At 47.4% G+C, this 27,399-nt stretch overlaps 1 protein-coding gene across 1 annotated transcript; it reads left to right on the top strand.

The window, feature by feature from the left end:
* The first annotated feature begins 1,160 nt into the window (after positions 1-1,160).
* On the top strand, positions 1,161-21,490 carry MRPL1 (mitochondrial ribosomal protein L1). The gene is made up of 9 exons (XM_048508678.1): positions 1,161-1,272; positions 2,430-2,535; positions 5,024-5,288; positions 7,007-7,090; positions 9,141-9,212; positions 13,742-13,853; positions 16,027-16,127; positions 18,632-18,713; positions 20,732-21,490. The coding sequence occupies exons 1-9, from the start codon at positions 1,236-1,238 to the stop codon at positions 20,893-20,895; spliced, it is 1,023 nt and encodes a 340-aa protein (XP_048364635.1). The 5' UTR covers positions 1,161-1,235; the 3' UTR covers positions 20,896-21,490.
* The last annotated feature ends 5,909 nt before the right edge of the window (positions 21,491-27,399 follow it).

Raw genomic sequence — 27,399 nt, 5'->3', positions numbered from 1 at the left:
ATAATAATAATAATGATGATGATGATGATGATGATGATGATGATGATGATGATGATGATGATGTTGACGACAGAATACAGACAGACAGACACCTGGCACACAACACCCCAGACATAACAGTGATAGAGTAAAAACATGTTTATCATAGGTGTTGCTGTGCCAGTTGACAGCAGGGTAGAGGACAAAGAGCTGGAAAAGATCACAAAATACAAGGACCTACAAATTGAAGTTGAACAATTGTGGCAAAAAAGAACAACAGTAATCCCACTAGTAGTTGGTGCTCTAGGAAATCTTTAAAAACATCTGGAAAGCCTAAACTTGGACAGAACATCAGTCCACATGCTGCAGAAAGCAGCACTTCTAGGAACTGCACATATTCTACGCAAATACCTCTAATACCCTAGGTCCTTGGGAAGGACTCGATATTCAGAGATGAATTCCAGACACTTGTGCTGTGTTATGTGTATAATAATAATAATAATAATAATAATAATAATAATAATAATAATAATAATAATAATAATAATAATAATAATAATTGTTATTATTGTTATTATTATTAATGTAATGACTAATCAATATCACACACAGTCCCTATAGATGCTTGAAGTGTCCGACGTGTGATGTAATACAAAATCCAGCATATTGATCTTGCTTGCTGTGTGTAACTGTTTTGTATCAATAATAATAATAATAATAATAATAATAATAATAATAATAATAATAATTGTTATTATTGTTATTATTATTGTTATTATTATTTGTCAATACATCACACAGTCCTAGATGCTTGGGAAGTGTCCGACGTGTGATGTAATACAAAATCCAGCATATTGATCTTGCTTGCTGTGTGTAACTGTTTTGTATCAATAATAATAATAATAATAATAATAATAATAATAATAATAATAATAATAATAATAATAATAATAATAATAATAATAAACAACTCATAAAATGAAGTGAGTTCTCATGCACGGAAGCTTTTGCTGAACTGCATCCCGCTCATCCCAAAAGCATCACTGTTTTACAGAAACTTGAACATTTCCAGTTCTGCTGCAATCGCTGGAATAAATGAGTTTGCAGACAGAAATAAACAACTCTGCAGGGGGTTGCTTCCGTCACTCGCTAGGCTGTGAGGTCTTTTGAGAGCACGGAACCATTCTCCCCCCCCAACCCGTGTGTCACCCGGGCGCAATTCGCAGGCGCACGCCCGGCGTCTCTTCGCAGGCAAGATGGCGGCGCCCATGGTGAGATGCTGCATGAGAGCAGGTGAGTCCTAGGAAGACAGAAGTACAAGGACTGGTAGTGGCCATAGTCAAATTTATTGGTCCTCGCCTGCTCCTGGGTCAATATATATATGCATACTTGGAAACGAACCTCCTCTGTTTGCTTCCAAGGAAGTGGATCGGGGCTTGTTTGATTCGCATCTTTCCCTCGCCTGTTCCTGGGTCAACCTTTATGCATTTAGAGGGGGCTTGCTTCCAAGGAAGTGGATTGGGGTGTAGGCTTGCTTGATTCGGATCTTTCCCCACCAGCATACTGAAGCATTTATGATAACGTCACGATAGATTTGAAATCCAGCATAAATACGGACAAATCAGAAGCTCCTTAAAGGCTGAAAAGGTTTCCTTTCAGCTTTTCTGGAGTAGAGCCCTCTTCTTCGTATAAGTGCAATTAACATGAAGCAAGGCCAGCGGGTTTCATTAGATTTTGCTGTGAAATGAATGGGAGAGGCTGTGGTTCAGTGGTAGAGCATTTGCTTAGTGTGTAGTAAGTCCCAGATTCCGTTCCTGCAATTTCCAGCTAAAAGATTTGATAGTTGTTATTTGTCATCAAGTCACTACTAATTTATGGCAATGCAGAAGGTTTTTCAAGGCAAGAGACTTTTGAAGGTGGTTTGCCACTGCTTGCGTCTGCGTCATGACCTGGTTATTGCTTGCAGATTTCCCATCCAAATACTAGCTAGATCCGGGCTGTGTACTGGCCCAGGGTCATTCAGCAGGTTTCTATGGTGCGATTGGGAGTTTCAGCCTGGGTTTCCCAGGTCCTAGTCTGACACTTTAACCATTCCACTCGCTGGCTCTGTGAACAGCCTCTGCCGGAGACCTTGCTGCTAGTCTGCACAGACAATATTAATGTTGATAAATTAAGGGTCTATCAGTATAAGACAGTTTCATGTGTCCGTGTGTCTTTTTTGTACCTTTGCCCTAGTTCGTTTCATGGAACTAGCGATTAAAGAGATCCATTACAACTTGTGTTATCAAGCACCTGGGAGAGCAGTTTTAAACAGAGTTATCCCCTTCTGAGTCTTCACAGTGAGTAGACTTAGAAGAGTGTAATTCTGTTTAGGCTTGCATTGTGGGATTCAGCTTAACTTATTTTGGACTGATGATAGAAGCATTTTTTTCTCTCTCTTTCTCTTATAGTTACCTCTCTCTGTCCTAACCGTGTTTTCACCAGGCTTGGTAAACAGTGTACAGTGCTACCTACTTTTTCTAACTTGTTGATCTCGGATAGACCCTATTCTGCAAAGTAAGTAAATTCCTTTGATTGCTTAGGTTAGTTACTAAAATGCTTTAAAAATATATGTTTGTCCTGATTTTCTGCCAAAAGTGTTTTTTGTTGTCGCTGACAGAAACCAAAAACCAGTGCGAATGACAAACGCCCCTTGAAGAGCCGATTCTTAGCTGCAGCCAGACACAATGGGAGAGGTTTCCAAATGCTTCCTGCCTTCCTCCTGATACTGATTGGAGCCAGCTGGGAGGAGGATGCTCTCAGTGGAATCCAGATCCTGGCAGAATGGATGCTTTTAAAACATTTTTTTAAAAATTCATGGCATAAATAATAGAAGTGGGCCAGGCTGAGGCAAACATGTTGCTAGTAGCAGGGAGTGAGTTCAGACACGCAGTGTGCTACTGGGTAATCATAGAGTGATTAATACAAACAGGGCTGGTGTGTTTTTGATTCTTGCATTATGTCGTGCTTGCTGTTGTTCAGTGTACACTTGAGGGGGTGGGTGAAGATTGATGGAGGACGTTTGTTTGCATCCTGCTTGAGTCATTTGCGGAAACTGTGTGTGTCTCTACCCTGCCAGTAACCAGATTAATGGAAGAAATTAACAGATTGTGATCCCAGCTTGAAACCAGCTTGCTCTGTTTGGTAGAAAGGGTAATTAAGCCTTGGCTTCAAGTTTATACAATGAAGTTCCACTGGCATACAAAAAAAAATTGTCAACTCATCAGGTTGAAACTTGATGATAACCAAACGGATTGTCAGGCTTGTCATGACTGAAACCTTTATTGCTCTTTGAATATTTCACTAGTGTTTTTTTAAGGAGAGGCAAGGGAGAGACTGATTTTTGGATTAGAATCTTGGAGATTTTGGGCCAGTCATGTTCCTCTGGCTGATCTACCTCACAGAGGTGTTGTGAGGTCACAAAAGGGGAAGGGGGAAGCACATATGCTGTTCTGAGATCCTTGGAGAAAGGTTAGGAATAAAAACCTGCTAGGAAGACAGTGGGGCTGTATTTACTGGGAATTTATTTTTGGAAAGTTCTATTGAAAAGATGAGCACTCTAATAATCCTTTTGTGCAACGGCGATTTGTTCTAGTGCAAATTGAGCTTGCTGGTGGCTTGTGCCCTCTGTGTACAGATCTTGATTTTAAGCTATGTTCAGGTTTAGTAGCCATGCGCAATCAGTTGTAGTTGTACAAAAGAGCCGGTGGTGGTGAGAGTCACAATTTTGGTTCTCCAGGGTACAAATTATTCCTTTCTTACCTCTTCTTGTCCTCTGAATTTGGGCTTCCTCGGTGTCTCTGGCTCCACCTCCTCTGGCAGAATTGCGTGTCGGTGCCCACCATTGCGTGTCGGTGCCCACCATCCTGTGTCAGAATTCCAAAGGTGGCCCCAGGCAAAACAGGGTTGGGGATCTATGGCTTAGAGTATTGGGCTTGTAGCTGGAAGACTCGGGTTCAAATTTCATTAAGCCATGAAGGTCATGGGGTGACATTGGACTTGTCATGCGCTCTCATTGTAACCAGCTTCAGAAGGTTTATTTATTTATTTTATTTATACCTTAGACTTTTATACCGCCCTGTCCCCAGGGGGCTCCAGGCGGTGTACAACATATAAACGTAATACAGTCATAAAATAACTAAAAACCTTTAAAAGCAGTGGTAAAAACAATAAAACTAAGTATATTAAATGCAAGTATAAATATAAGTGGCGTCCAGCAGTTCAATTTTCAAAGTCCTCTCCCCTAGAGGGAGGAGCGGCAAGTCCCAGTAGTTGACAAGCGGCCCAGGTGTAAAGGGCCTGAAAAAGGGGGGGGGGACCTTAGCAGCTGGTCCCTCCAAAGGCCCGGCGGAACAGCTCCGTTTTACAGGCCCTGCGGAACTCACCAAGGTCCCGCAGGGCCTGGACAGCCGGAGGGAGAGCATTCCACCAGGCCGGGGCCAGAGCCGTAAAGGCCCTGGCCTATGTGGAGGCCAGCCGCATTGAGGGGCCAGGGACCACCAGTAGATTGGCCTCTACTGATCGAAGAGGCCGTGCGGGGACATATGGGGTGATGCGGTCTCGAAGATATGATGGTTGTTGTGGTCATTGTTATGAAAGAAGAAGGGCATGGATTTATATCCCCCCTTTCTCTCCTGTAAGGAGACTCAAAGGGGCTTATAATCTCCTTTCCCTTCCCGCTCCCCTCACAACAAACATCCTGTGAGGTAGGTGGGGTGGAGAGAGCTTTGAAAAGCTGTGACTAGCCCAAGGTCACCCAGCTGCCATGTGTTGGAGTGCACAAGCTAATCTGGTTCACCAGATAAACCTCTAAAACTCAAGTGGCAGAGCAGGGAATCAAACCCGGTTCTCCAGATTAGAGTGTACCTTCTTTTAACCACTACACCACACTGGCTCTCAAAGAATGACAGATAATGGAATAGGAAGCATGCTTGTGTGATTTTACCTTGCTTGTCTTCACAAAGCTAGGATGCTCCTTTCATCCCATCTGGGTTTTTTTCCTCAGGAAACAGTCCAGTAAAACAAAACCCAAAAGTGGCACCAAAGGGAAAACCTCTGAACCGGAGCCCGTCCGAAAAAGGAAACGTTTCAAACCAGTCTTGCTGAGTGAGCCGACCGATGATGTCTATTTGACGTGGTACTACCAGAGACCCATTTATGAAGCAGAAGTGGCTGTAGATATGCTGAAGAAGTTTCAGGAACTGGACTTTACCTACCCTAGGCAGCACGTGTATGCTGATATCACGCTGGATATGTCAATGGGCAAGAAGGTACGCCAGAGAGAGCTTATTGTGTGCCTGTAGATGGCAGACTTTAAAAAATGGCTTCCTAACATCATTTCCTGATGTATTCTGACACGGAGGGGTAATTCACAGGTGACAGAATCCACAGACACCGTGGACTTCATAATGTGTGAATTGGCCCTGAATGTGAGTTTAAGTATTCAGGACACCTACAGCTATTTCAGAGATGGCTTGCCCTGAATTACAGTGTTTGGTTTCCTTGACATCATTTCTCATGGGTTTGCATCAAGTCAGAAATTCTGCCTGTTTGTGTCCTTCAACACGGTGGAAGCTTTTGTTAAGATGTTCGACCTTTTTAAAGTAATTGTTGACGCAGTAACAGCCCCATCCAGAGGGGGAGGGCCAAATCTGCTGCTGGGAGCGGCACAGGGCCATGCCGGCAAATTTGCCCTCCCTGGGCAGTGGCATAGCACCAATGGGGGGGGGATCCAGCAGGTTCTCACCAGTCCCCGAGAGTAGGCTACTAATTATTTGTGTGTGCCGAGAGGGGGTGACTAATTGGGTCTGCTTTTCCGTTAGAAATTCCATTAGGTCCAAAAATCCTAAAGTCCTGTTGTTTCCTATTTGGCTGGTTAGCGAAGGTAGAAAACGGGATCATTCTCCCTGCTGGGCTGTTTTAAAAACATGTTTTAGAAATATGGTAAAGTTCCTTGTTTAAGGAAAGTATTCTTCTTTTGATTTCTAGAAACAAAATTAAGTATTTGGAAGTATTAAGTATTTGACAGGCAGTCAATTAGAGGAGAAGTAGTTGTTTCTGTTGGCAGTAGACGATAGGACTTGCTATAATGAGTTTAAAACCAGCATCCCTATGCTTCTGCTGCCACCAGCATACGTACATAAAACCTTTATTAGGCATAATACCAATATAACAACCAGCATTATCCAGGCAAATGTTCCATACATAAAACCATCACAGGTATTATTCCAAAGTTCCTAAAAGGAACCTAGCTACAGAATTTAAAATCACAGAAGAAGAGTTGTTTTGTAGGAATGCAACCTTCCCAGCAACAGAGTATTCCTTAAACTTAGCAGGAAGAAGAGTCAAAAGCCTGGTCCTCGCTTCTTCGTATTTGGGGCAGCTAAGCATGATATGTTCCATGGATTGCACCACTATAGTACAGTGGGGGCATTTCCGCTCTTGCGAGTCAATTTTAAGAAACCTCCCTTGGAGTACAGAACAAGGGAAGGAATTACAACGAGCCCTTGTGTATATCCATTGGGAGTATACTCAGTCTGCCATCAGATTGGTTTTGAATTTGATGTTGAAAAAGAAGGGGGAACAGTTACTTCGCGCTTGATCTTGTAAAACTTGTAGCTCCTGGTCAAGGAGTTGCCTTTTTAGTTGAAAAAAGAGTTCGGAGGGAGGTAGCAGCCACCAGCATAGTTCAGGTGTGGTTGGGGGAGGAGCCTATAGTAGTTGGCTTCCACCCGGCCATTACCCCCATTCTATCAGTGGCTGGGGTTTTGGGCCTGTGCCATCTTTTCAGTAGCAAAAATCCAATAAGCCCACTGGGGTTTTTCTTGTGGCTCGGAGACTTTTCTGTGACCTTTGCCTCCCACGTCGCTGGAGAGCCCTCTTGGGAAAGGCAGCGCGGTGCCCCGTCTGGACGCCCTTCCTTTGGGACGGGGCCACCTGCGACACGAGCGTTTTTTTTTTCATTTGGTTTTCCTTGTGTTCCATTCAGAAACCCCTGGAACCGTTTGAGGCGACTGTTCTTCTGCCCCATCGGTTTGTGGATGACTTCCATAAGGTTGTGGCATTTACAGAGGTGAGTCGCTGCAGGCAGTTTCAAAGCCACACTCGAAGCAGCCGTAGATCATCTGTCTACCGGAGTCCGCATTGTCTGCCCAGGCTGGCAGCTGCTCTCCAGGGTTTTTGGGCAGAGGCCGTCCACGTCACCCGCTGCCAGATGCTTTAAGCAGAGGTGCCGGGGGATGAATCATGTCAAGCAGCGGTTCTGCTTCTCAGCCACAGCTCCTCTTGAGGCAGTCTCTCAGTACATGTATGTTATTTGAGAGCCTGCGTGGTGTCATGGTTAAGAGCAGGTGGATTCTAATCTGGAGAACTGGGTTTGATTCCCCTCTCCTCCACCTGAGTGGAGGAGGCTTATCTGTTGAACCAGGTGTGTTTCTGCACTCCTACATTCTTGCTGGGTGACCTTGGGCTAGTCATAGTCTCTCTGAACTCTCTCAGCCCCACCTACCTCACAAGGGGTCTTTTGTAGGGAGAGGAAGGGAAAGGAGCTTGTAAGCCCCTTTTGAGTCTCCTTACAGGAGAGAAAGGTGGGGTATAAATCCAAACTCCTCCTCCTACTCCTTCTCCTTCTCCTGCTGCTGCTGCTGCTGCTGCTACTACTACTACTACTACTATTACTACTACTACTACTACTAAATTGCAGCAGAGGTGATGCTACCTGACCACTAAATAAAACCCAAGTTTCAAGGGAATTGGAGGAAGAGGTCTCATTCTGGGGGTCCCTGTCCAAAGCATTCCCTACCATCCACCATTGTTTCTTGATTGGTGCAGGGGGAGGGGATGAAATGCCGTCTTTTCTTTAGGCCAAAGACACAAGGGCCAGCAAAGCAACCACTGGCCAAAAGCCTCCCCATGCAAACAAAACAAATAAGCCCAAATGAACCTATTCAGAACCAGGAAGACCCCGCAGAACCACAGGTTAATGTTGCAAGCCTATCGCAACCAATATCAAACCAGAGAATCCATGCCAATGTCAACCAGAGAATCTAATGCAAACCAACTTAAGCAAAGAACACTGTGTTACAAGGACAAAGGAACCAATTTGAAACAAACGGAATCTGAGCCAAACCCAACCTGGGAAGCCAATACCAAGACCTGGCAGCAAGACACTGGCATAGATCTGCTATAGGATTGAAGAAAAATGATCCCGAGAACCTTAAAACACTACTACCCCAATATTTCCACAATTTTTCAGGACCTATTTACCTTTATCTTGGTTAATTCTGGCTACCATCCAGATACCCAATTATATCTGAAAAATACCAATAAGGATGTGTGTGTGTGTGTGTGTGTGTATGGTGTTTTCATCATATGGAACAGAAATATCCTGACTGCTGTCTCCTATTAGGAGCAACAGTGGCATACTAGGAGATGCAGAGCTTCGTGTATCTAATCCTGGAGGAACCGGGTTTGATTCCCAGCTCTGCCGCCTGAGCTGTGGAGGCTTATCTGGGGAATTCAGATTAGCCTGTACACTCCCACACATGCCAGCTGGTGACCTTGGGCTAGTCACAGCTTCTCGGAGCTCTCTCAGCCCCACCTACCTCACAGGGTGTTTGTTGTGAGGGGGGAAGGGCAAGGAGATTGTCAGCCCCTTTGAGTCTCCTGCAGGAGAGAAAGGGGGATATAAATCCAAAACAACAACAACAACAACTACTCCTTCTTCTTCTTCTTCTTCTTCTTCTTCTTCTTCTTCTTCTTCTTCTTCTTCTTCTTCTTCTTCTTCTTCTTCTTCTTCTTCTTCTTCTTCTTCTTCTTCTTCTTCTTCTTCTTCTATGCACTTCATACACAATGCTACACTTAACTTCTTCACAATCCTCAGAGTAGGTTGGTACTATCCAGGGCAAATGGCTCCAATGCAGTGGTGCTCAGTTTAGGATTGCAGTGCGTGTCCCACATAATGCTTTTGGGGTGGGTGGGATACTTTTTTCCCCATTATCGAACACAGGAGCTTTACAGCTGAGTTTCTTTGCTGCTTGACCATGTTTGCCAAAGGCAGCCAGTGCACCTGAAACAGCCATTTCTCCCCGTGTCGTTCATCCAGACTGTTACTTTCTTTACAGAATGCCGAAGAAGCTGCTCTTGCAAAAGAAAACGGAGCTGCGTTTGCAGGAGGGTTCGAACTAGTTAAGTCTGTAAGTAATGGAACGTCAATCCACCACTGCAGCAACCGTTTGCATTGCAAAGTAATAATGATAATTTACTTGTATAGATATTTATGTCCCACCTGTCTCTCACCGCAGTTTACGATATCAGTCTTTGCTCATTTCCCCCCCACAACAACAGCCCTGTGTGTGGGGTTGCCAGCTCCAGGCAGGGAGATTCCTGGAGATATGGGGTGTAGCCTGGAGAAGGTGGGATTTCAGAAGGAACATCAGCAGAGTATAGAGTTCATCTGCCAGAGAGTCCTGTCTTCCAAAGCAGCCATTTTCTCTTGCGGAACTGCGCTATAAAGATCTATGGCCGTGGTGGCGAACCTTTGGCACTGCAGCTGTTATGGACTACAATTCCCATCAGCCACTGCCAGCTGGCAGGGGCTGATGGGAATTGTAGTCCATAACATCTGGAGTGCCAAAGGTTTGCCACCACGGATCTATGGGGATTAGGGCCCCACCTGGACCTTGGCAACCTTACCTGTCGAGGTAAGTAAGGCTGAGAAAGAGTGTCTGATCGGATGTCACCTATTGAGCTTCTATGGCAGAACGGGGATTTGAACCTGTGTCTCCCAGCTCTTAGTCCAGTACTCCAACATCTTTCTGAGGCTCTTGACTAGCCTGATTCTTGCACCTTTGAGTCCTTGTTTCGCACCTGATCAAAAACTTGCTGAAGAGTGCAGGTGCAGGCTGGACTGGTTCAGTGCATTTCAGTAGATTTCAGTTTTATTTTCTTAGCAGATCGCTTTCTTCTGGAGTGAGACACGTGTGCCCCAGCTGGGACTTAGAAACCGTGTTGGGGATGTTTGTACCGCATACAAAGCTCCTCTTTCAGTTCGGAGCAGCAGTGGCGTAGGAGGTTAAGAGCTTGAGTATTTAATCTGGAGGAACCGGGTTTGATTCCCAGCTCTGCCGCCTGAGCTGTGGAGACTTATCTGGGGAATTCAGATTAGCCTGTGCACTCCCACACATGCCAGCTGGGTGACCTTGGGCTAGTCACAGCTTCTCGGAGCTCTCTCAGCCCCACCTACCTCACAGGGTGTTTGTTGTGAGGGGGGAAGGGCAAGGAGATTGTCAGCCCCTTTGAGTCTCCTGCAGGAGAGAAAGGGGGGATATAAATCCAAACTCTTCTTCTCTTCTTCGGGCTGGAATAGCCTCTTGGTTGTGTAATGTATTAAGTATTGCCAAGTTGCAGGTGACTCAATGGCAACTCAGTAGGGTGGTTTGCCAGTACCTTCCTCTGCATAGTGACCCTAGTAGTTCTTGGAGGTACTAACTGGGGCTGTCCCTGAATAGCTTCCGAAATCTGACAAGCTCATGCTAGCCTGGGCCCAGGTGCATAATGCCCTGGGGACATATAGAGTCAAATGTCCACAGGCTGCAGCCATTTAGTCACATGGGGGTCCATACACTTCATTTTCCCTAGATACGCCTCTGCCTGGGCCATCCAGGTCAGCGCAGCATCTTGGTTAGCCATTCTTAGAAACTGGCTCACTTTTGAAAACTCTCCAGCCAACATGAACGAGATGGAATCGGGGGTGGATTCTAACCCTGCAAACTTGGCCCTAGAACAGGGGTCGGGAACCTTTTCCGCTCAAAGAGCCATTTGGCTCGCTTGCCCGCCCCCTGCCCGCTTGCCCCCACTCCCCCACCTGCTTTCCCGCCCGCCCACTCGCCGCCCGTTTGCTTGCACCCTCGCTTGCTCGCCCGCCCGCCCCCCTGCTCGTTTGCTCGCCCCCACTCACTTGCCCAATCGCTTGCTCCCCTGCCCACTTGCTCGCTTGCCCCCCCGCCCGCCCCACCTGTAGCGCCCCTGCCGGCTCCCCGCCCCCACTGAAACGCTCGCGCCTGCCCAGCCAGCCCTGCTGCGGCAGCCCCGGCTCCCTTGCCCCAGCAGCGCCGCCCGCCGCCCGCTCGCTCACTCTCCCGCCCGCTCGCTGGCCCCCCCACCCGCTCGCCCCCACTCTCCCACTCCCACCCGGCACCACCCACCTGCCCGCGCGCCGGCAGCACTTCCGCCCGCCCACTTGCATGCCCGCCCGCCTGCCTCGCTGCCTTTAATTTCTGCCTGGGCTTGCCGGGAAGGGGCAGCCACTCCGGGAGCCGCACGAGAAGCAGCGAAGAGCCGCGGGTTCCCGACCCCTGCCCTAGAACTTGGTCTTCTGCAGTTCTGGAGAGAAAGACTCATATTGTTCTGTACAGTGTAAGCATTTTGTGTGGTTGCAGAGGGAAGCTCTTGTAATATTTCGGACAGCAATGGAGTCTGCAGGGCACAGGACATACAGGATGTCCTCCCCTGCCTTTATCTTTTTGTCCTGGAGCTGAGAGCGTGTAGATTAAATACTGGCCCCAGCCCTTGAAGGGGCGTGAAAGCTGCTCGGCTGTGCCAGAGCCCTCCAAAGTAGGTTTTCTGCTTACAAATGAGTTACGCAAAATGGACTTTCTCTTTTTGGCTCTCGCCTCAGCCAAACGGCATCAGAATTCTACTGACGCGCCGGCTGTGCCATCTGGATAAAATCTTTATTTTGCATTGTTTCTCTTCTACATAAATCCCAACAGGGATTTATGCAGAATATAATTAAGATGACTTTATTCTTATGGTTTTCACGTGTGTGTAATCTGTTGGTACGGTTCATAGCGATTGAAAATTATTTCCAGTGGTTATGATCTATGGTATTGGCAATAAACTTCATCACGAATGTTGTTGTATTGAGGGGAGTTTTCCCCCCTCCTTTTTCCTATGAAAGGCAGTGATATGTATATAAGGAAGGCGTCTTTCTTAACTAGTTCTTAGCTGAGGAGACCGTGTGGTGGAAAGGACCGTTCTTGAGAGCCAGTGTGGTGTAGTGGTTAAGAGCGGTGGATTCTGATCTGGAGAACTGGGTTCAACTCCCCACTCCTCCATATGTGTGGGGGACTCTTATGCGGTTAACTGGATTTGTTTCCCCACTCCTCCACACGAAGCCTGCTGGGGTGACCTTGGACTGGTCAGTTCTTTCAGAACTCGCTCAGCTCCACCTTCCTCACAAGGTGTCTGTTGTGGGGAGAGGAAGGGAAAGGAGTTTGCAAGCCACCTTACTGGAGAGAAAGATGGGTTATAAATCCGAACTCTTATAAATCCTAACGCAGCAGTGGCGTAGGAGGTTAAGAGCTCGTGTATCTGACCCCTTCCGCACACGCAAAATAATGCGTTTTCAAACCACTTTCACAACTGTTTGCAAGTGGATTTTGCCATTCCGCACAGCTTCAAAGAGCATTGAAAGCAGTTTGAAAGTGCATTATTCTGCATGTGCGGAATGAGCCTCTAATCTGGAGGAACCGGGTTTGATTCCCTGCTCTGCCGCCTGAGCTGTGGAGGCTTATCTGGGGAATTCAGATTAGCCTGTGCACTCCCACACCCGCCAGCTGGGTGACCTTGGGCTAGTCACAGCTTCTCGGAGCTCTCTCAGCCCCACCTACCTCATAGGGTGTTTGTTGTGAGGGGGGAAGGGCAAGGAGATTGTAAGCCCCTTTGAGTCTCCTGCAGGAGAGAAAGGAGGGATATAAATCCAAACTCTTCTTCTTCTGTTCTTGAACCTGCCCTGACTTACCGGAACGCAAAAATCCTGATGCTGAAGTTACCTCAGGGCGGCGAAATGTTAAGATTGTTCGACTAGAATCTGATAGACCCAGGATGAAGTTTCCATTCGGTCGTGCAATTCCCTTGATACATTTTGGCCAGCCACTCACTCTCCCTCAGCCTAACCTACCTCGCGGGGCTATTGGGGGATAATGAGGAAGATCATGTCACAGGAGCTCCCTGAATGCATGGGGTAGAAAATGTTGACAGAGAGAATTTTTTCTCTCTTTCTCACAATACTAGAACCAGGGGGCATCCATTGAAAATGCTGGGGGGAAGAATTAGGACTAATAAAAGGAAATACTTCTTCACACAACTTGTGATTGGTGTTTGGAATCTGCTGCCACAGGAGGTGGTGATGGCCACTAACCTGGATAGCTTTAAAGGGACAGATTTATGGAGGAGAAGTCGATCTCTGGCTACCAATCTTGATCCTCCTTGATCTGAGATTGCAAATGCCTTAGCAGACCAGGTGCTCGGCAGCAGCAGCAGTAGCAGAAGGCCATTGCTTTCACCTCCTGCATGTGAGCTCCCAAAGGCACCTGGTGGGCCACTGCGAGTAGCAGAGTGCTGGACTAGATGGACTCTGGTCTGATCCAGCAGGCTCGTTCTTATGTTCTTATGAAGAACAGCAGAATTTAAAAAAAACTTGAACTAAATAAACCTCATGATCACTCAATGGCAGGATTTTGCTCTCGTTTCAGCACCAGAAAGAAGGAGACTAGCACATTCTCAGCCAGGTTAACTTAATGGGACTGCTCATTCTTCTTATATTTGTCAGGGAACAGATTGTGAGGAGAAATCTGTGTATCTCTCTCCCACCCCTCCCCATGACTGCTGTCTGTTAATTACTGCTAACTGATCCAGATAAGCTGTGATTTTAACTGTCCAGATTTTAGATGGCGAAATCCAAGCAGATTACTACGTAGCTGTGCCTGCAATGCTAAACAAAATCAACAGTTTAAGGACCGTGCTAAACGACAAGCATCCGCGGGCTAAAAACGGTAATGCTCATCCCCCCCCCTCCCCGTTTGGTCTCTTACTATCTATGGGGCATTTCCTACGTTAGGTGAACCATGATAGAAGGCAGCTGCTCAGGGAGGCCTTCCGCCCGTGAAGTTTCTACGTGGATCTGTTGTAGCTGCCTGTTGACCCCTCTTCAGTGTAGCGAAGCAAAGTGGTGTGCCGGTTAATTCCCACTTAGAGTGCTTTCATCACAGCGACAACCGGGTTTGAGAACCATGCGCCGCGAGCGTGAGCTGTGGAGGCTTATCTGGGGAACCAGATTAGCTTGGGCACGCCAACACATGCCAGCTGGGTAACCTTGGGCTAGTCAACAGCAAAAACACAGTACCCCTGTCTGGCTCTAATACAAGATTAAAAACTCCACTTTAATGAAAATATTTAAAACATATATATCCTTAAACTTGTGCACTATACATGAGGTGGACAACAGATGAATCTGAAGCACACACACACATACACTAGGAGGGAAATCCCTAAACCAATTCACAGGCAACAAGTCTCTATCATGAGATCATCATATTCTGTGATGTGATCATCATATTCTGTAGAGTGTGCACAGTTCTGAGAAATAGTCATTGGCTGATGGTCAATCTGAGATGGAGGTGCACAAGTTTAAGGGTATATATGTTTTAAATATTTTCATTAAAATGGAGTTTTTAATCTTGTATTAGAGCCAGACAAGGGTATTGTGTTTTTGCTGTTGACATTTATACTGTCTCAGTCACAGTTACTGGCACTTGAGCTGTGGAGGTTTATCTGGGGAACCAGATTAGCTTGTGCACTCCAACATATGCCAGCTGGGTGACCTTGGGCTAGTCACAGTTCTTTGGAGCTCTCTCAGCCCCATCTACCTCACAGGATGTTTGTTGGGGGGGGGGGAGGAAATTGTCAACCCCTTTGAGTCTCCTTACAGCAGAGAAAGGGGGGATACGGGAATGGAGGAATGTGGACAAACATCAGCTTCTTTCACATTTCTAATGCAGGTCTGTTACCGTAAGTAGACAGGAGCGGTAAAGATAGAATTAGTCAGATGCATGGACTATGAGTCCATCAATGATGGATGATGAAAGAGAAACTCCATTTGTGGAGGCTTGAGCTTGATAGCCCAGGCTAGTCTAATCTTGTCAGATCTTGGAAGCCAAGCAGGGTCAGCCCTGGATAGTACTTGGATGGGAGACCACAGAGGAAGTCCAAGGTGGCTATGTAGATGCAGGCAACCGCAAACCGCAAAGCAGCAGTGGCGTAGGAGGTTAAGAGCTCGTGTATCTAATCTGGAGGAACCGGGTTTGATTCCCAGCTCTGCTGCCTGAGCTGTGGAGGCTTATCTGGGGAATTCAGATTCGCCTGTGCATTCCCACACACGCCAGCTGGGTGACCTTGGGCTAGTCACAGCTTCTCGGAGCTCTCTCAGCCCCACCCACCTCACAGGGTGTTTATTGTGAGGGGTGAAGGGAAAGGAGATTGTAAGCCCCTTTGAGTCTCTTGCAGGAGAGAAAGGGAGGATATAAATCCAAACTCTTCTTCTTCTTCTTGCCTTGACCTGGATGGCTCAGGCTAGCCTGATCTCGTCAGATCTTGGAATCCAAGCAGGGTTTTTTTTCATGAGTGCGTAAGAGCTGTTGATTCTTCCTTCGGGCTACAGCACCCTGTACTACTACCTACTTGGTTGCTTGACTCTTGGGAGAAGATTTGTGGGGAGAACTGTAGTGGCGAAAAGGAGGCAGCCGAAGTACTGTGCTAGCCTAGTCTCTTGAAAATGTGGGGCCACTACTAAAAAGGCCGAGTCCCCAGCTGCTTTCTGTCTAGAATCCTAGTTGGAGTCTAGGAATCGTCTTCTGTTGTAGGCTTAGAAAGGGTAAAATGGGGTTGAGCAAAGCCTGGCCAGGCCAAGAGAGTGACTGACCTGAGGTTACCCAGCAAGCTTCCATGACTGAGCGGAGATACAAACTTGAGATATTCTGAGGCATTCTTGCACCGTTAGTGCCAGAGATCGATCTGCGCTTGTATCCTCACTATGATATGCGGAGTATTTTTTGGGGGCACTGAGGAGAAACAAGGGAGCTCCTGTTTCACGCAGAGCTCCGTTTGCCGGCTGGAGCCGCTGCGCGCCGCGCTCGTTTGATGCTCTTCTTTGGTTTGTGTTTGAACCAGGGTCTGTCAGTTACGACATTCCAAAGATGCTGAGCTTCTTCAGAGCGTGCCACACGTACAAGGTGGAGGCGGATCACCGCGTCCAGTCGCCGATCGCAACGGTTAGTTTCAAAAAGGACTGTGCGGACTGAACCCAAATGACACTGTTCGTCTGAGGTGGGGGTTAATAATTTACTGAGAAGATGCCTGACTGTGTTTGGTTTGCTTTGTAGCTTTTCAGGAGTGCTATCCACTGACCGGTAAATGAGCAGATCATTCCACAGGGCAGTATAGTTACAGTACGTTAGGGAAGACTGGCAAATCATTACCTTTAGTGGATGTATGATGTGGTGCGACCGCACTCGGAGTACTGTGTTCAGTTCTGGTCGCCACATCTCAAAAAGGATATTGAAGAGATAGACAAAGTGCAGAGAAGGGCAACGAGGATGATTGAGGGACTGGAGCACCTTCCTTATGAGGAGAGGCTGCAGCGTTTGGGACTCTTTCGTTTGGAGAGGAGACGTCTGAGGGGGGGATAGGATTGAAGTCTATAAAATTATGCATGGGGTAGAAAATGTCGACAGAGAGAAATTTTTCTCTCTTTCTCACAATACTAGAACCAGGGGGCATCCATTGAAAATGCTGGGGGGAAGAATTAGTACTAATAAAAGGAAACACTTCTTCATAGCGTGTGATTGGTGTTTTTGGAATTTGCTGCCACAGGGGAGGTGGTGATGGCCACTAACCTGGATGGCTTTAAAAGGGGCTTGGACAGATTTATGGAGGAGAAGTCGATCTATGGCTACCAATCTTGATCCTCCTTGATCTGAGATTGCAAATGCCTTAGCAGACCAGGTGCTCGGGAGCAGCAGCCGCAGAAGGCCCTTGCTTTCACCTCCTGCATGTGAGCTCCCAAAGGCACCTGGTGGGCCACTGCGAGTAGCAGAGAGCTGGACTAGATGGACTCTGGTCTGATCCAGCAGTCTCTTTCTGATGTTCTTATGTTCTTATGTTCTTATGTATACCTCACCTTTCTCTTCTGCAAGGAGTCTCAAAGCAGCTTACAAACTTCTCTTCCATCCTCTTCCCTTCCCAACAGACACCGTGTAAGGTAGAATCATAGAATCACAGAGTTGGAGGAGACTCCAAAGGCCATCAAGTCCAACCCCCTGCAATGCAGGAACACGCAATCGAAGCACTCCTGACAGATGGCCATCCAGCCTCTGTTTAAAAACCTCCAAAGAAGGAGACTCCACCACACTCCAAGGCAGGGCATTCCACTGATGGTCAGGAAGTTTTTCCTGATGTTTAGGAAAGGACTTTGAGCCAGCAGCGGCAGTGAGGCTTTGGAGCTGAGCCAGGGAGGGGGTAGCAGAGTAGGAGATGAGGGAGGGGGCCAAAGAGGGGGGGGATCTGGCAAAAATCGGGGGAGGTTTATTTATTTATTTATTTCATTTATATCCCCGCCAATCTCCTCAGGGCGGTTTACAATAAAAACACATCAAACAATCAATGTAATAATTAATATAAAAATCGACATTTATATATTTATTTATAGATTTGCATATCAGATTCAATATACCGCCCCATCCCCAAAGGGCTCTGGGCGGTGTACAACCAATGAAACTATCAACCTCCATCTTAAAATCAGATGATAACATAAACAAAGACAAACTCATCGGGTGGTCAGCATAATATGGAATTCCCAAGGTGGAATATGGGGCACAGGGAGATGGCACTTTCAACGGCCGACCTCCCCAAAGGCCCGACAGAACAACTCTGTCTTGCAGGCCCTGCGGAATTGTTCTAGGTCCCGCAGGAGGTTCTAGGTCCTGCAGCCGAAGTACTGTGCTAGCCTAGTCTCCTGAAAATTTGGGGCCACTACTAAAAAGGCCGAGTCCCCATGGCTGGGGGGAGAGTGTTCCACCAGGTTGGGGCCAGGGCACTAAAGGCCCTGGCCCGGGTAGAGGCCAGCCGTAAACATTATAAATAGTATAGGATTAAAAACAGATGGCATAAACAAATGCACATGGGGACATAAGTTGAGCTGCAACCAGCGGCAAAGAGGAGAAATGGGATTTCCCCTCCTTGAGGCTTTTGCAGAATCTCTTCCTTCCTTCCTTCCTTCCTTCCTTCCTTCCTTCCTTCCTTCCTTCCTTCCTTCCTTCCTTCCTTCCTTCCTTCCTTCCTTCCTTCCTTCCTTCCTTCCTTCCTTCCTTCCTTCCTTCCTTCCTTCCTTCCTTCCTTCCTTCCTTCCTTCCTTCCTTCCTTCCTTCCTTCCTTCCTTCCTTCCTTCCTTCCTTCATTTCATTTTTAGACCGCCCTCCCCCAAAGGGCTCATGGATACCTCATCACGTGTGTTTGCAATTCTGCTTGGTTTAAAGAGGGTTAAAAAGAAACCCCTTCCCCCGCATTTTCACAGCAGGGTATCTTTGAGCTAATGACACCCACAGCATTTTTGATGCTTCGCATCTTTAATAGAAAGGAAAATGTTTCTCCTATTATTAAAAAACGAAACCAAACCCAGGCCCAGAGCTCTGACTAAATATCTCCCCCTGCAATTTTTTTATTAATCCAGCAGCTGTTAATGTTTTCTGCTTCATTAATTTTCATTAACGTCTTTCAGCTGGATATGCCGACTGATCACATAGTTGCCAATAAGCTCGCGATTCTGAAAGGATGTGTATGGCTGCAATCTTTAGCCTATGGTGAACCCACACGTTTTTCTTGGTCTCTTGGCCCCAATCTGATACGAAAGGCTATAATTATATTTACTTTCAAGGGGTGGGGGATTAAAGGGGTACCTCTCTGCCACCAAGGAATGAAAGAAGCACATTATAAACCAGTGATGGCGAACCTATGGCACGGGTGCCAGAGGTGGCACTCGGAGCCCTCTCTGTGGGCACGCACACACAGAGTGGGCACGCACACACATCTAGACTGGACTGGGCCACTGAGCACGACATGCACGCACCGCGTTGATCAGGGAGGTCTCGGCTGGCGGGCCTGGTGCCTGTGCTCCGGGTGGCTGCTGCCTGAGGTGGGGGGCAGAGGAGGCAGAGATGCTAGAGAGGCACAGAGTGGTGCACACGGGACTTGCTGGAGGCTAGAGCAGGCTGGCCCCTGCTCAAGCGGGTGGGGCGGAGGAAGAGGGAGCCAACTGTTTTTTCTAAACTAAAACCTCAGCATTCAAGTTAAATTGCCAGGTTGGCACTTTGTAACAAATAAGTGGGGTTTGGGTTGCAATTTGGGCACTCGGTCTCAAAAAGGTTCGCCATCACTGTTATAAACAGTGCCCACATTTCTGGGACAGACAATAAGAAACCGTTACAGGTTGGAGGGCGAGGTATTTTAAGACTAGTATCCTGGCTTCATAAAACGGTAATACTCTTTTAAAAGGGAATCTGCTCTCCTTTGGAAAGATAATCACAGTGTCTCTTGAGAATGCAGCATGCTGTCTCTCTCTTCCTTCCTACCACCAGTTTTTGGAAAGTCAAAAACTCTCTGGCAGTTTCCTGTTGAGAATTATATCGAGAACTCTCATTCCAAGGGACCGGGTCCTTTCTATTTGTTTTGTTTTATTCATTGGCTTATTTGTTGCTTCATTTATATTCCACCTGTCTCCCCAAAGTGACGTGCATTCATCTCTCTTTCTTACCACAATCCTGTGAGGTAGGCAAGGGCTGAGAACGTGCGCCTGGCCCCAGGCCACGCAGTGACAAAGCAGGGTTTTGAATCCCAGATTCTATACGTGTAAAGTACCATCAAGTTACAGCCGGCTTATACCGACCCTGTAGGGTTGTAAGGCACTGAGAAGTTCAGAGATAGTTTGCCGTTGCCTGCCTCTGCACAACAACCCTGGTATTCCTCGGTGGTCTCCCATCCAAGTCCAAACCAGAACTGACCCTGCTTAGCTTCGGAGATCTAAGGTTATTCTGGACCAGGGTTCTGCAACCTGCGGCTCTCCAGATGTTCATGGACTACAAATCCCATCAGCCAATTGGCCATGCTGGCAGGGGCTGGTGGAAATTGTAGTCCATGAACATCTGAAGAGCTGCAGGTTGCAGACCCCTGCTCTGGGCCATTCTGATTAGGGCCTAGTCACTATACCACAGTGATGGTGAACCTTTTCGAGACCGAGTGCCCAAATTGCAACCCCAAACCCGCTTATTTGTCGCAAAGTGCCAACACGGCAATTTAACCTGAATACTGAGGTTTTAGTTTAGAAAAAACGGTTAACTCTGAGGCGTGCGTTACTCGGGAGTAAGCTTGGTGGTAGTCGGTGCCTTGGCTTTGAAGCAACTGTGCAACTCTTCGAATGGGTGAATCACGACCCTAGGAGGGTTTACTCAGAAGCAAGCCCCATTGCCAGCAACCGAGCTTACTCCCAGGTAAAGGATTGCGCGTTAGTTCTTCGCATGAAAATCAGTGGGGTTTAACAGCGCTTAACAGGGTTACCTACACTGCTTCCCCAAAACTAGGTCTTAGGTTTAATGCTAATAATTGAGCCCAGCGGCCCAGGCCAGCCTAGATTGGGGTGGGGGGCACTCTGTTTGTGCATGCCCACAGAGAGGGCTCTGAGTGCCACCTCTGGCACCCATGCCATAGGTTCACCACCACTGCTATACCACATTGGTTTTTCAGCTGGAGCAAGAGAGAGGCAGGAGATTGTGCTGAGTTCCTCTGCTTGCTTAACTCTCCCCCACCCCCCAATTTGTTTTTGAAGGCTCCTTTGTGACCCGTTTGTTTATTCGGAGTTCGACCAGCGAAGGGTTACAGTTGAAGTTTGAGCGCTTTGTCCCGCAACCAGCTTCGAAAGAAAAAGCAGAAGAGAAAGTGACGGAAGGGGACGCCGACACGGACGACGAAGAGATGCAGGAAGCCAAATAACCGGCGTGTCGACTTCACCATTTTCTGTGTAGTAAAGCCTGAAAGCAGCAACTCCTCTCGTTTCGGTGGGACTTAAGACCGTACAATCGGTGGTCGTACAATCGGTGGGACTTGAGATCGTCCATCCGCCCCACCCCCTGGTCCCTCGAGCAAAGTATCCATAACTCAAGTTGAACAAATCAATTTAATTTTAAAAAGACAGATTTGGGTTTTATGTCTAGTCCTGAGAACCCGTCTCAATGATTTGAGATTCCGATTGAGTGTGAAAATGACTTCCGGCGTAACACACCTTCATTCGTATGCTTCACTTACATACAATCCTCGACGGCTCAGAGCTCTTGCTAGTGATAGAAAGTCCCAGTCCGCTTTGCATTGGTATGTTGGCAGGGTTTGGCTGCAGATAGCTTTACTGCATATGTAAAGGCTCCACTCTCCCTTCGCTTGTTTAAGCAGCATAAAGAGTTGGTGGAATCATTCTTTAAACTTAATTTTTTGTAGAAAGAATAGCAGTGGGAGTGCGTTATTATCATCTGTAATTATCTTTTGTTCGTGGTATTCTTTTAAGAATTAAATTGCTACATTGCAGTTTTATGGACCATGCTTCACGTAGCTGCTAATTCCAGTCCCTGCAGTCTGAAAATCATTGTCCTTTGAGAAGAGGCTTACTAAATGGGTCTGGATCCCTGAGAGTGAGTGAGTTATCCATCCATCCATCCATCCATCCATCCATCCATCCATCCATCCATCCATCCATCCATCCATCCATCCATCCATCCATCCATCCATCCATCCATCCATCCATCCATCCATCCGTCCATCCATCCATCCATCCATCCATCCATCCACCCATCCATCCATCCATCCATCCATCCATCCATCCATCCATCCATCCATCCATCCATCCATCCATCCATCCATCCATCCATCCATCCATCCATCCATTCTATCCATCCTATCCATCCATCCATCCATCCATCCATCCTATCCATCCTATCCATCTATCTATGGTTAAACTTATAGACCGCCCTCCCCCGGAGGGCTCAGGGCAGTTCACAACAGCAACAAATAACAACAAATAATATAATGGCACAAGTAGTACCAATACAATTTAAAACATAACATTTAAATCACGGTATAAAATTTCAGAATAGCAGACAGATGGCGTCTAATGATTGAACTCCTCTAAAAAGGGACAGCAAGGTCCCAACTATTAAAAGAGAGGGAAGAAGGGGAGGGAGGGGAGTCTTCTCAGCGGCCGGCCTCCCCAAAGGCCCGGCGGAATAATTCAGTCTTACAGGCCCTGCGGAACTCATTAAGGTCCCGCGGGGCCCAGACAGCTGGTGGAAGAGCATTCCACCAGGCAGGGGCCAGGGCCGTAAAGGCCCTGACCCGGGTGGAAGCCAGCCACATCATGGAGGGGCCAGGGATCTCCAGTAAATTGGCCTCTGCTGAACGCGGAGGCCGAGTAGGGACGTATGGAGCCAGACGGTCCCGCAGGTACGAGGGTCCCAGACCGCGTAAGGCCTTGAAGGTTAACACCAATACCTTGAAAACGATTCGGAACTCAACTGGGAGCCAGTGCAAGCGGCGCAGCACAGGTAAGATATGATCTCTAATGGCACCAGTTGGCTTCAGCTTATGGGTCTGGATCCCTGAGAGTTGGCTTCAGCTTGTGGGTCAAATACACAAGGCACTGAGCTCAAGATTCTACCCTCAGGTCTTGTGTAAACCACTGTTTCTCCTTCTTAGGAAGAGTTTGGATTTATATCCCCTTTTTCTCTCCTGTAAGGAGACTCAAAGGGGCTTACAATCTCCTTTCCCTCCCCCCCCCCTCCACAACAAATACCCTGTGAGGTGGGTGGGGCTGAGAGAGCAATGTTTTAATGGTGTCTTATAAGGGACTTTGAGACAGGGTAAAGTGGGCTATACGGATTTTAAGAAAATCAGCATAAGCAGTACACCGTCCGCTTTGCTTGTAGAATGTCCCAGGTTCAATTTCCGGCATCTTCAACCAGTCAAGAAAGAATAGGAAGCAATATGACCTTGCACAGCGGCTGCCGGTCAAAGCAGACAATACAGATAGGCCAAGAGTCTGACTCAGGGGAAGGCGGTTTGGTGAGGAATGGAGAGATGGGAAGAGTTGCATGCCGAAGAAGATCCTGGGTTCAGCCCTGAGGATCTCCAGAGTCAAGCGATGTGAAAGCCTTCCCCTGCCCCCAGATCCTGGAAAGCAGCTGCCAGTCAGAGTAGATAATAGCGACCTTATTGATCAACATTCTTGATCAATAGCTACAGGAGGTGGTGACGGCCACGAACCTGGATAGCTTTAGAAGGGGCTTGGGCAGATTTATGGAGGAGAAGTCGATCTATGGCTACCAATCTTGACCCTCCTTGATCTATGGCAGGGGTAGGGAACCTGCGGCTTGAGAGCCGCATGCGGCTCTTCTGCCCTTGCACTGTGGCTCCACGAGCCGAGCTGCTGGCCCCATCCTTGCCCGCCTTGCAGGCAGCAGGGCGGGCACACCAACTGCCCGCAGCCGGCTGGGCCACGCCACAGGCTTCCCCTCTCACCTGCCCCATTGGAGTGGGGCGGGCGCTTTCCCAGCAGCTGGCGAGGCCGAGCCGCTGGCCCCATCCTTGCCCGCCCTGCAGGCAGCAGGGCGGACGCATCCATGCGCTTCTCAGAATGAGCAGAGTAAAAGGTAAAAACCCCCAATATATACAGTGTTATCTTCATTTTAAATGTCAAAAATTATTTGCGGCTCCAAGTGTTTTCGTTTCCCATGGAAAACGGGTCCAAATGGCTCTTTGAGTGTTAAAGGTTCCCTACCCCTGATCTATGGCTACCAATCTTGACCCTCCTTAGCAGACCAGGTGCTTGGGAGCAGCAGCAGCAGCAGCAGCAGAAGGCCATTGCTTTCACCTCCTGCATGTGAGCTCCCAAAGGCACCTGGTGGGCCACTGCGAGTAGCAGAGTGCTGGACTACATGGACTCTGGTCTCATTCAGCAGACTCTTCCTTATGTTCTTAGTCCAATTCCAAAACCTTTATTAGGCATAAAGTCGAGTTTCCAGATGCAATAGAAAATCATTCTCTGTTACACAAATGTTCTTAGTCTCACAATAAGTCAGCTTCACGTGTCCCTTCGACTTTGCATCGACTTTGGCAAGTTTGCACTGGTGACTGCAAATAGCTCAACCTCCCTCCCCATTTTATCCCTGCAACAGCTCTGCACAGCTGTTTAAAATGAGGCAGAGCAACTAGCCCAACACCACTTGGAAAGATAAATAGCTGATTTAAATCCAGGTCTCAAAATCCGAGCCCGACTCGATTCACTGTAACCGGCTGTCTCAGTGGGGGGGACGGAGAAGTATATGCAACGACACCGGAGCTGTTGCTGTGTTAATGTGCCCAAGTATCGTTTCTGACAAGAGCATTGGAAGAAAAAAATAATTGCACAATGGTATGACCAGCCTAACAAGAATTGATCACAGCTGGGTGATAAACTTGGTTGCATAACAAATGTATTAAAACATTTTGACCACTAGATGGCACTCGTTCCTTACGTACAGCCACTTAATTGTCTAGCTGCAAACAGTTCTCTTGAAAAATGTGGATGTGATTATTATCTGCAGCTATAAATATAATTAATGCTAATTCGCTGGCTGTGGAGGGTCTCGAAGGCAACAGTTGGTAGATTAAGTATGTTTTACATTATGTGACATGAGCACAGAATTCACTGTCCTGTTAATCTGCTATCCTTATTTAGAAGAAGAAAAGGAGAAGGAGGAGTTTGGATTTATATCCCCCTTTCTCTGCTTAGGGAGCCTCAGAGGGGCTTACAATCTCCTTTCCCTTCCCCCCCCCTCCCCACAACAAACACCCTGTGAGGTGGGTGGGGCTGAGAGAGCTCCAAAGAACTGTGACTAAGAAGCAGAGAAGGGCAACGAGGATGATTGAGGGACTGGAGCACCTTCCCTATGAGGAGAGGCTGCAGCGTTTGGGACTCTTTAGTTTGGAGAGGAGACGGCTGAGGGGGGACATGATTGAAGTCTATAAAATAATGCCTGGGGTAGAAAATGTGGACAGAGAGAAATTTTTCTTTCTCACAATACTAGAACCAGGGGGCATCCATTGAAAATGCTGGGGGGAAGAATTAGGACTAATAAAAGGAAACACTTCTTCACGCAACGTGTGATTGGTGTTTGGAATATGCTGCCACAGGAGGTGGTGATGGCCATTAACCTGGATAGCTTTAAAAGGGGCTTGGACAGATTTATGGAGGAGAAGTCGATCTATGGCTACCAATCCTGATCCTCCTTGATCTGAGATTGCAAATGCCTTAGCAGACCAGGTGCTCGGGAGCAGCAGCAGCAGCCGCAGAAGGCCATTGCTTTCACCTCCTGCCTGTGAGCTCCCAAAGGCACCTGGTGGGCCACTGCGAGGAGCAGAGAGCTGGACTAGATGGACTCTGGTCTGATCCAGCTGGCTTGTTCTTATGTTCTTATGACTAGCCCAAGGTCACCCAGCTGGCATGTGTTGGAGTGCGCAAGCTAATTTGGTTCACCAGATAAGCCCCCACAGCTCGAGTGGCAGAGCAGGGAATCAAACCCAGTTCTCCAGATTAGCGTGCACCTGCTTATAACCATTTCACCACACTTGCTCTTTACCAGTGCAGGTTTCTAGCCTTTGAGACTGGTGCTACAGATTGATGAGTGTGTATTCAAGTCCTAGTAATTGCCAATCCTAGCTTGGAAAATTCCTGGAGATTTCGGAATGGAGTCGGGATAGCAGGGCTTGGGGAGAAACATCACTCAGCAGGATATAGTGCCATAAAGTCTAGCCTCCAAAGCAGCCGTTTTCTCCAGAGGAAATGGCTTATATGCTATTGAAATGAGATGTAATTCCAGGAGTTTGCCCGACCGTACCTGGAGGTTGGTAATTATGCAGCAATGAAATGTTAAAGTTCGTGTGGATATTAACAATCGGGGGTTCTAGAGCTCAGGCGTTGGTGTCAGTATTCACACAGTGAGTAGGGACAATTAATTATACGGATCATTAAAATCTATGGATATTGGCTTAATTTGCATGAGCACAGACAAAAAACCGCGGGAATTTTTCTCACATGGGTCAGCCCTGTGGCTCCAGTTTTGAACTTTCTACCGGTGATTTCGCTTTTATTTTCTAAAAGGGTGTCTCTTGATCAATGCATTTTAGGTCAGCTGATCACGTTTCGTGCATTAGCAGCTTAAACTTGCACATGACTTCATAGTTTTAAGGCTACAGCATAAACTTTGCTTTTGGAGACTGCCCAAGAGTTGGCCATTCGCTTACAGTAAGTATCCCTTCCTATGCGCTAGAAAAGGGGGAATGCATCTATTTAAATCAGGGCAGATATCAGTCGTATTTTAAAAAAACTGCCTGATTATTCAAGGACATCTTTGTAATCAGTGAAAAGATTTTTACTTGATTCTCTGATTAACTGACCTCTGAACATCTCTGACCTTGATGGGGTCACCATAATTCAGCCGATCGCTCCCCCACCAACAAGAATGAATGGATGGTAATAGCTTCCTTCACATTTTTGTAAGAATAATAGATTTTTCAAAAAGCCTTTGTTAACTAACAAACGCCCATCCATTTGGTAAGAGCCCTGTGCCAATATTTGCCATTAGATTCCCATGTAATTTGGGAAGAGCTTTTATATTTCACTTGCACCTGCGTTGACAGTCGTGACAACGGCAAGACGATATTGGCAGCATTGTTATTGTTCTAGCTCAGGGGTAGGGAACCTTTAACACTCAAAGAGCCATTTGGACCCGTTTTCCATGGGAAAAGAAAACACTTGGAGCTGCAAATAATTTTTGACATTTAAAATAAAGATAACACTGTATATATTGGATTTTTTTACCTTTTACTCCACTCATTCTGAGAAGCGCATGGATGCGTCCACCCTGCTGCCTGCAGGGCGGGCAAGGATGGGGCCAGTGGCTCGGCCTCGCCGGCCACCGGGAAAGTGCCCGCCCCGCTCCAATGGGGCAGGCGAGAGGGGAAGCCTGCGGCGCGGCCCAGCCGGCTGCGGGCAATTGGTGCACCCGCCCTGCTGCCTGCAGGGTGGGCAAGGATGGGGTCAGCAGCTCGGCTCATGGAGCCGCAGTGCAAGGGCAGAAGAGCCGCATGGAGCTCTCAAGCCGCAGGTTCCCTACCCCTGTTCTAGCTGGTTTAAAGAGTATTTGAGCTAAACTGTATGTAGACACCATTAATCCCAGCGACGGATCACTAACATTTAACTTGGGAGATTAAAATTAAAACAGAGGGCAACAGATTAGTAAACACCCCTTCCTTTTGTTACTCATTTACACCACACTTGATGTTCAGCTCACATGCTTATCTCATAGCTTCCTGCTTGCCTATCGATTGGTTGCTCAATACCAGATTTCTCTGATAGTGTTTGCTATAACCATCTCTTTACGTCGTAGGATTTTCCCCCTTCTCTGTCAAATG

Source organism: Sphaerodactylus townsendi, linkage group LG10 (assembly GCF_021028975.2).
Source record: "Sphaerodactylus townsendi isolate TG3544 linkage group LG10, MPM_Stown_v2.3, whole genome shotgun sequence".
Lineage (NCBI taxonomy): Eukaryota > Metazoa > Chordata > Lepidosauria > Squamata > Sphaerodactylidae > Sphaerodactylus > Sphaerodactylus townsendi.
Note: the sequence above shows the minus strand (reverse complement) of the source record. Positions and strands in the feature narration are given on the sequence as shown.

What these genes read in the sequence shown, in the direction of transcription:
- MRPL1 (XM_048508678.1), top strand. Translation starts at nt 1,236, where the DNA reads ATGGCGGCGCCCATGGTGAGATGCTGCATGAGAGCAG. An exon ending in GATAGACCCTATTCTGCAAA is followed by an intron (nt 2,536 to 5,023) that starts GTAAGTAAATTC and finishes TTTTTTCCTCAG; the next exon opens with GAAACAGTCCAGTAAAACAA. An exon ending in GCTGCAATCTTTAGCCTATG is followed by an intron (nt 18,714 to 20,731) that starts GTGAACCCACAC and finishes TTGTTTTTGAAG; the next exon opens with GCTCCTTTGTGACCCGTTTG.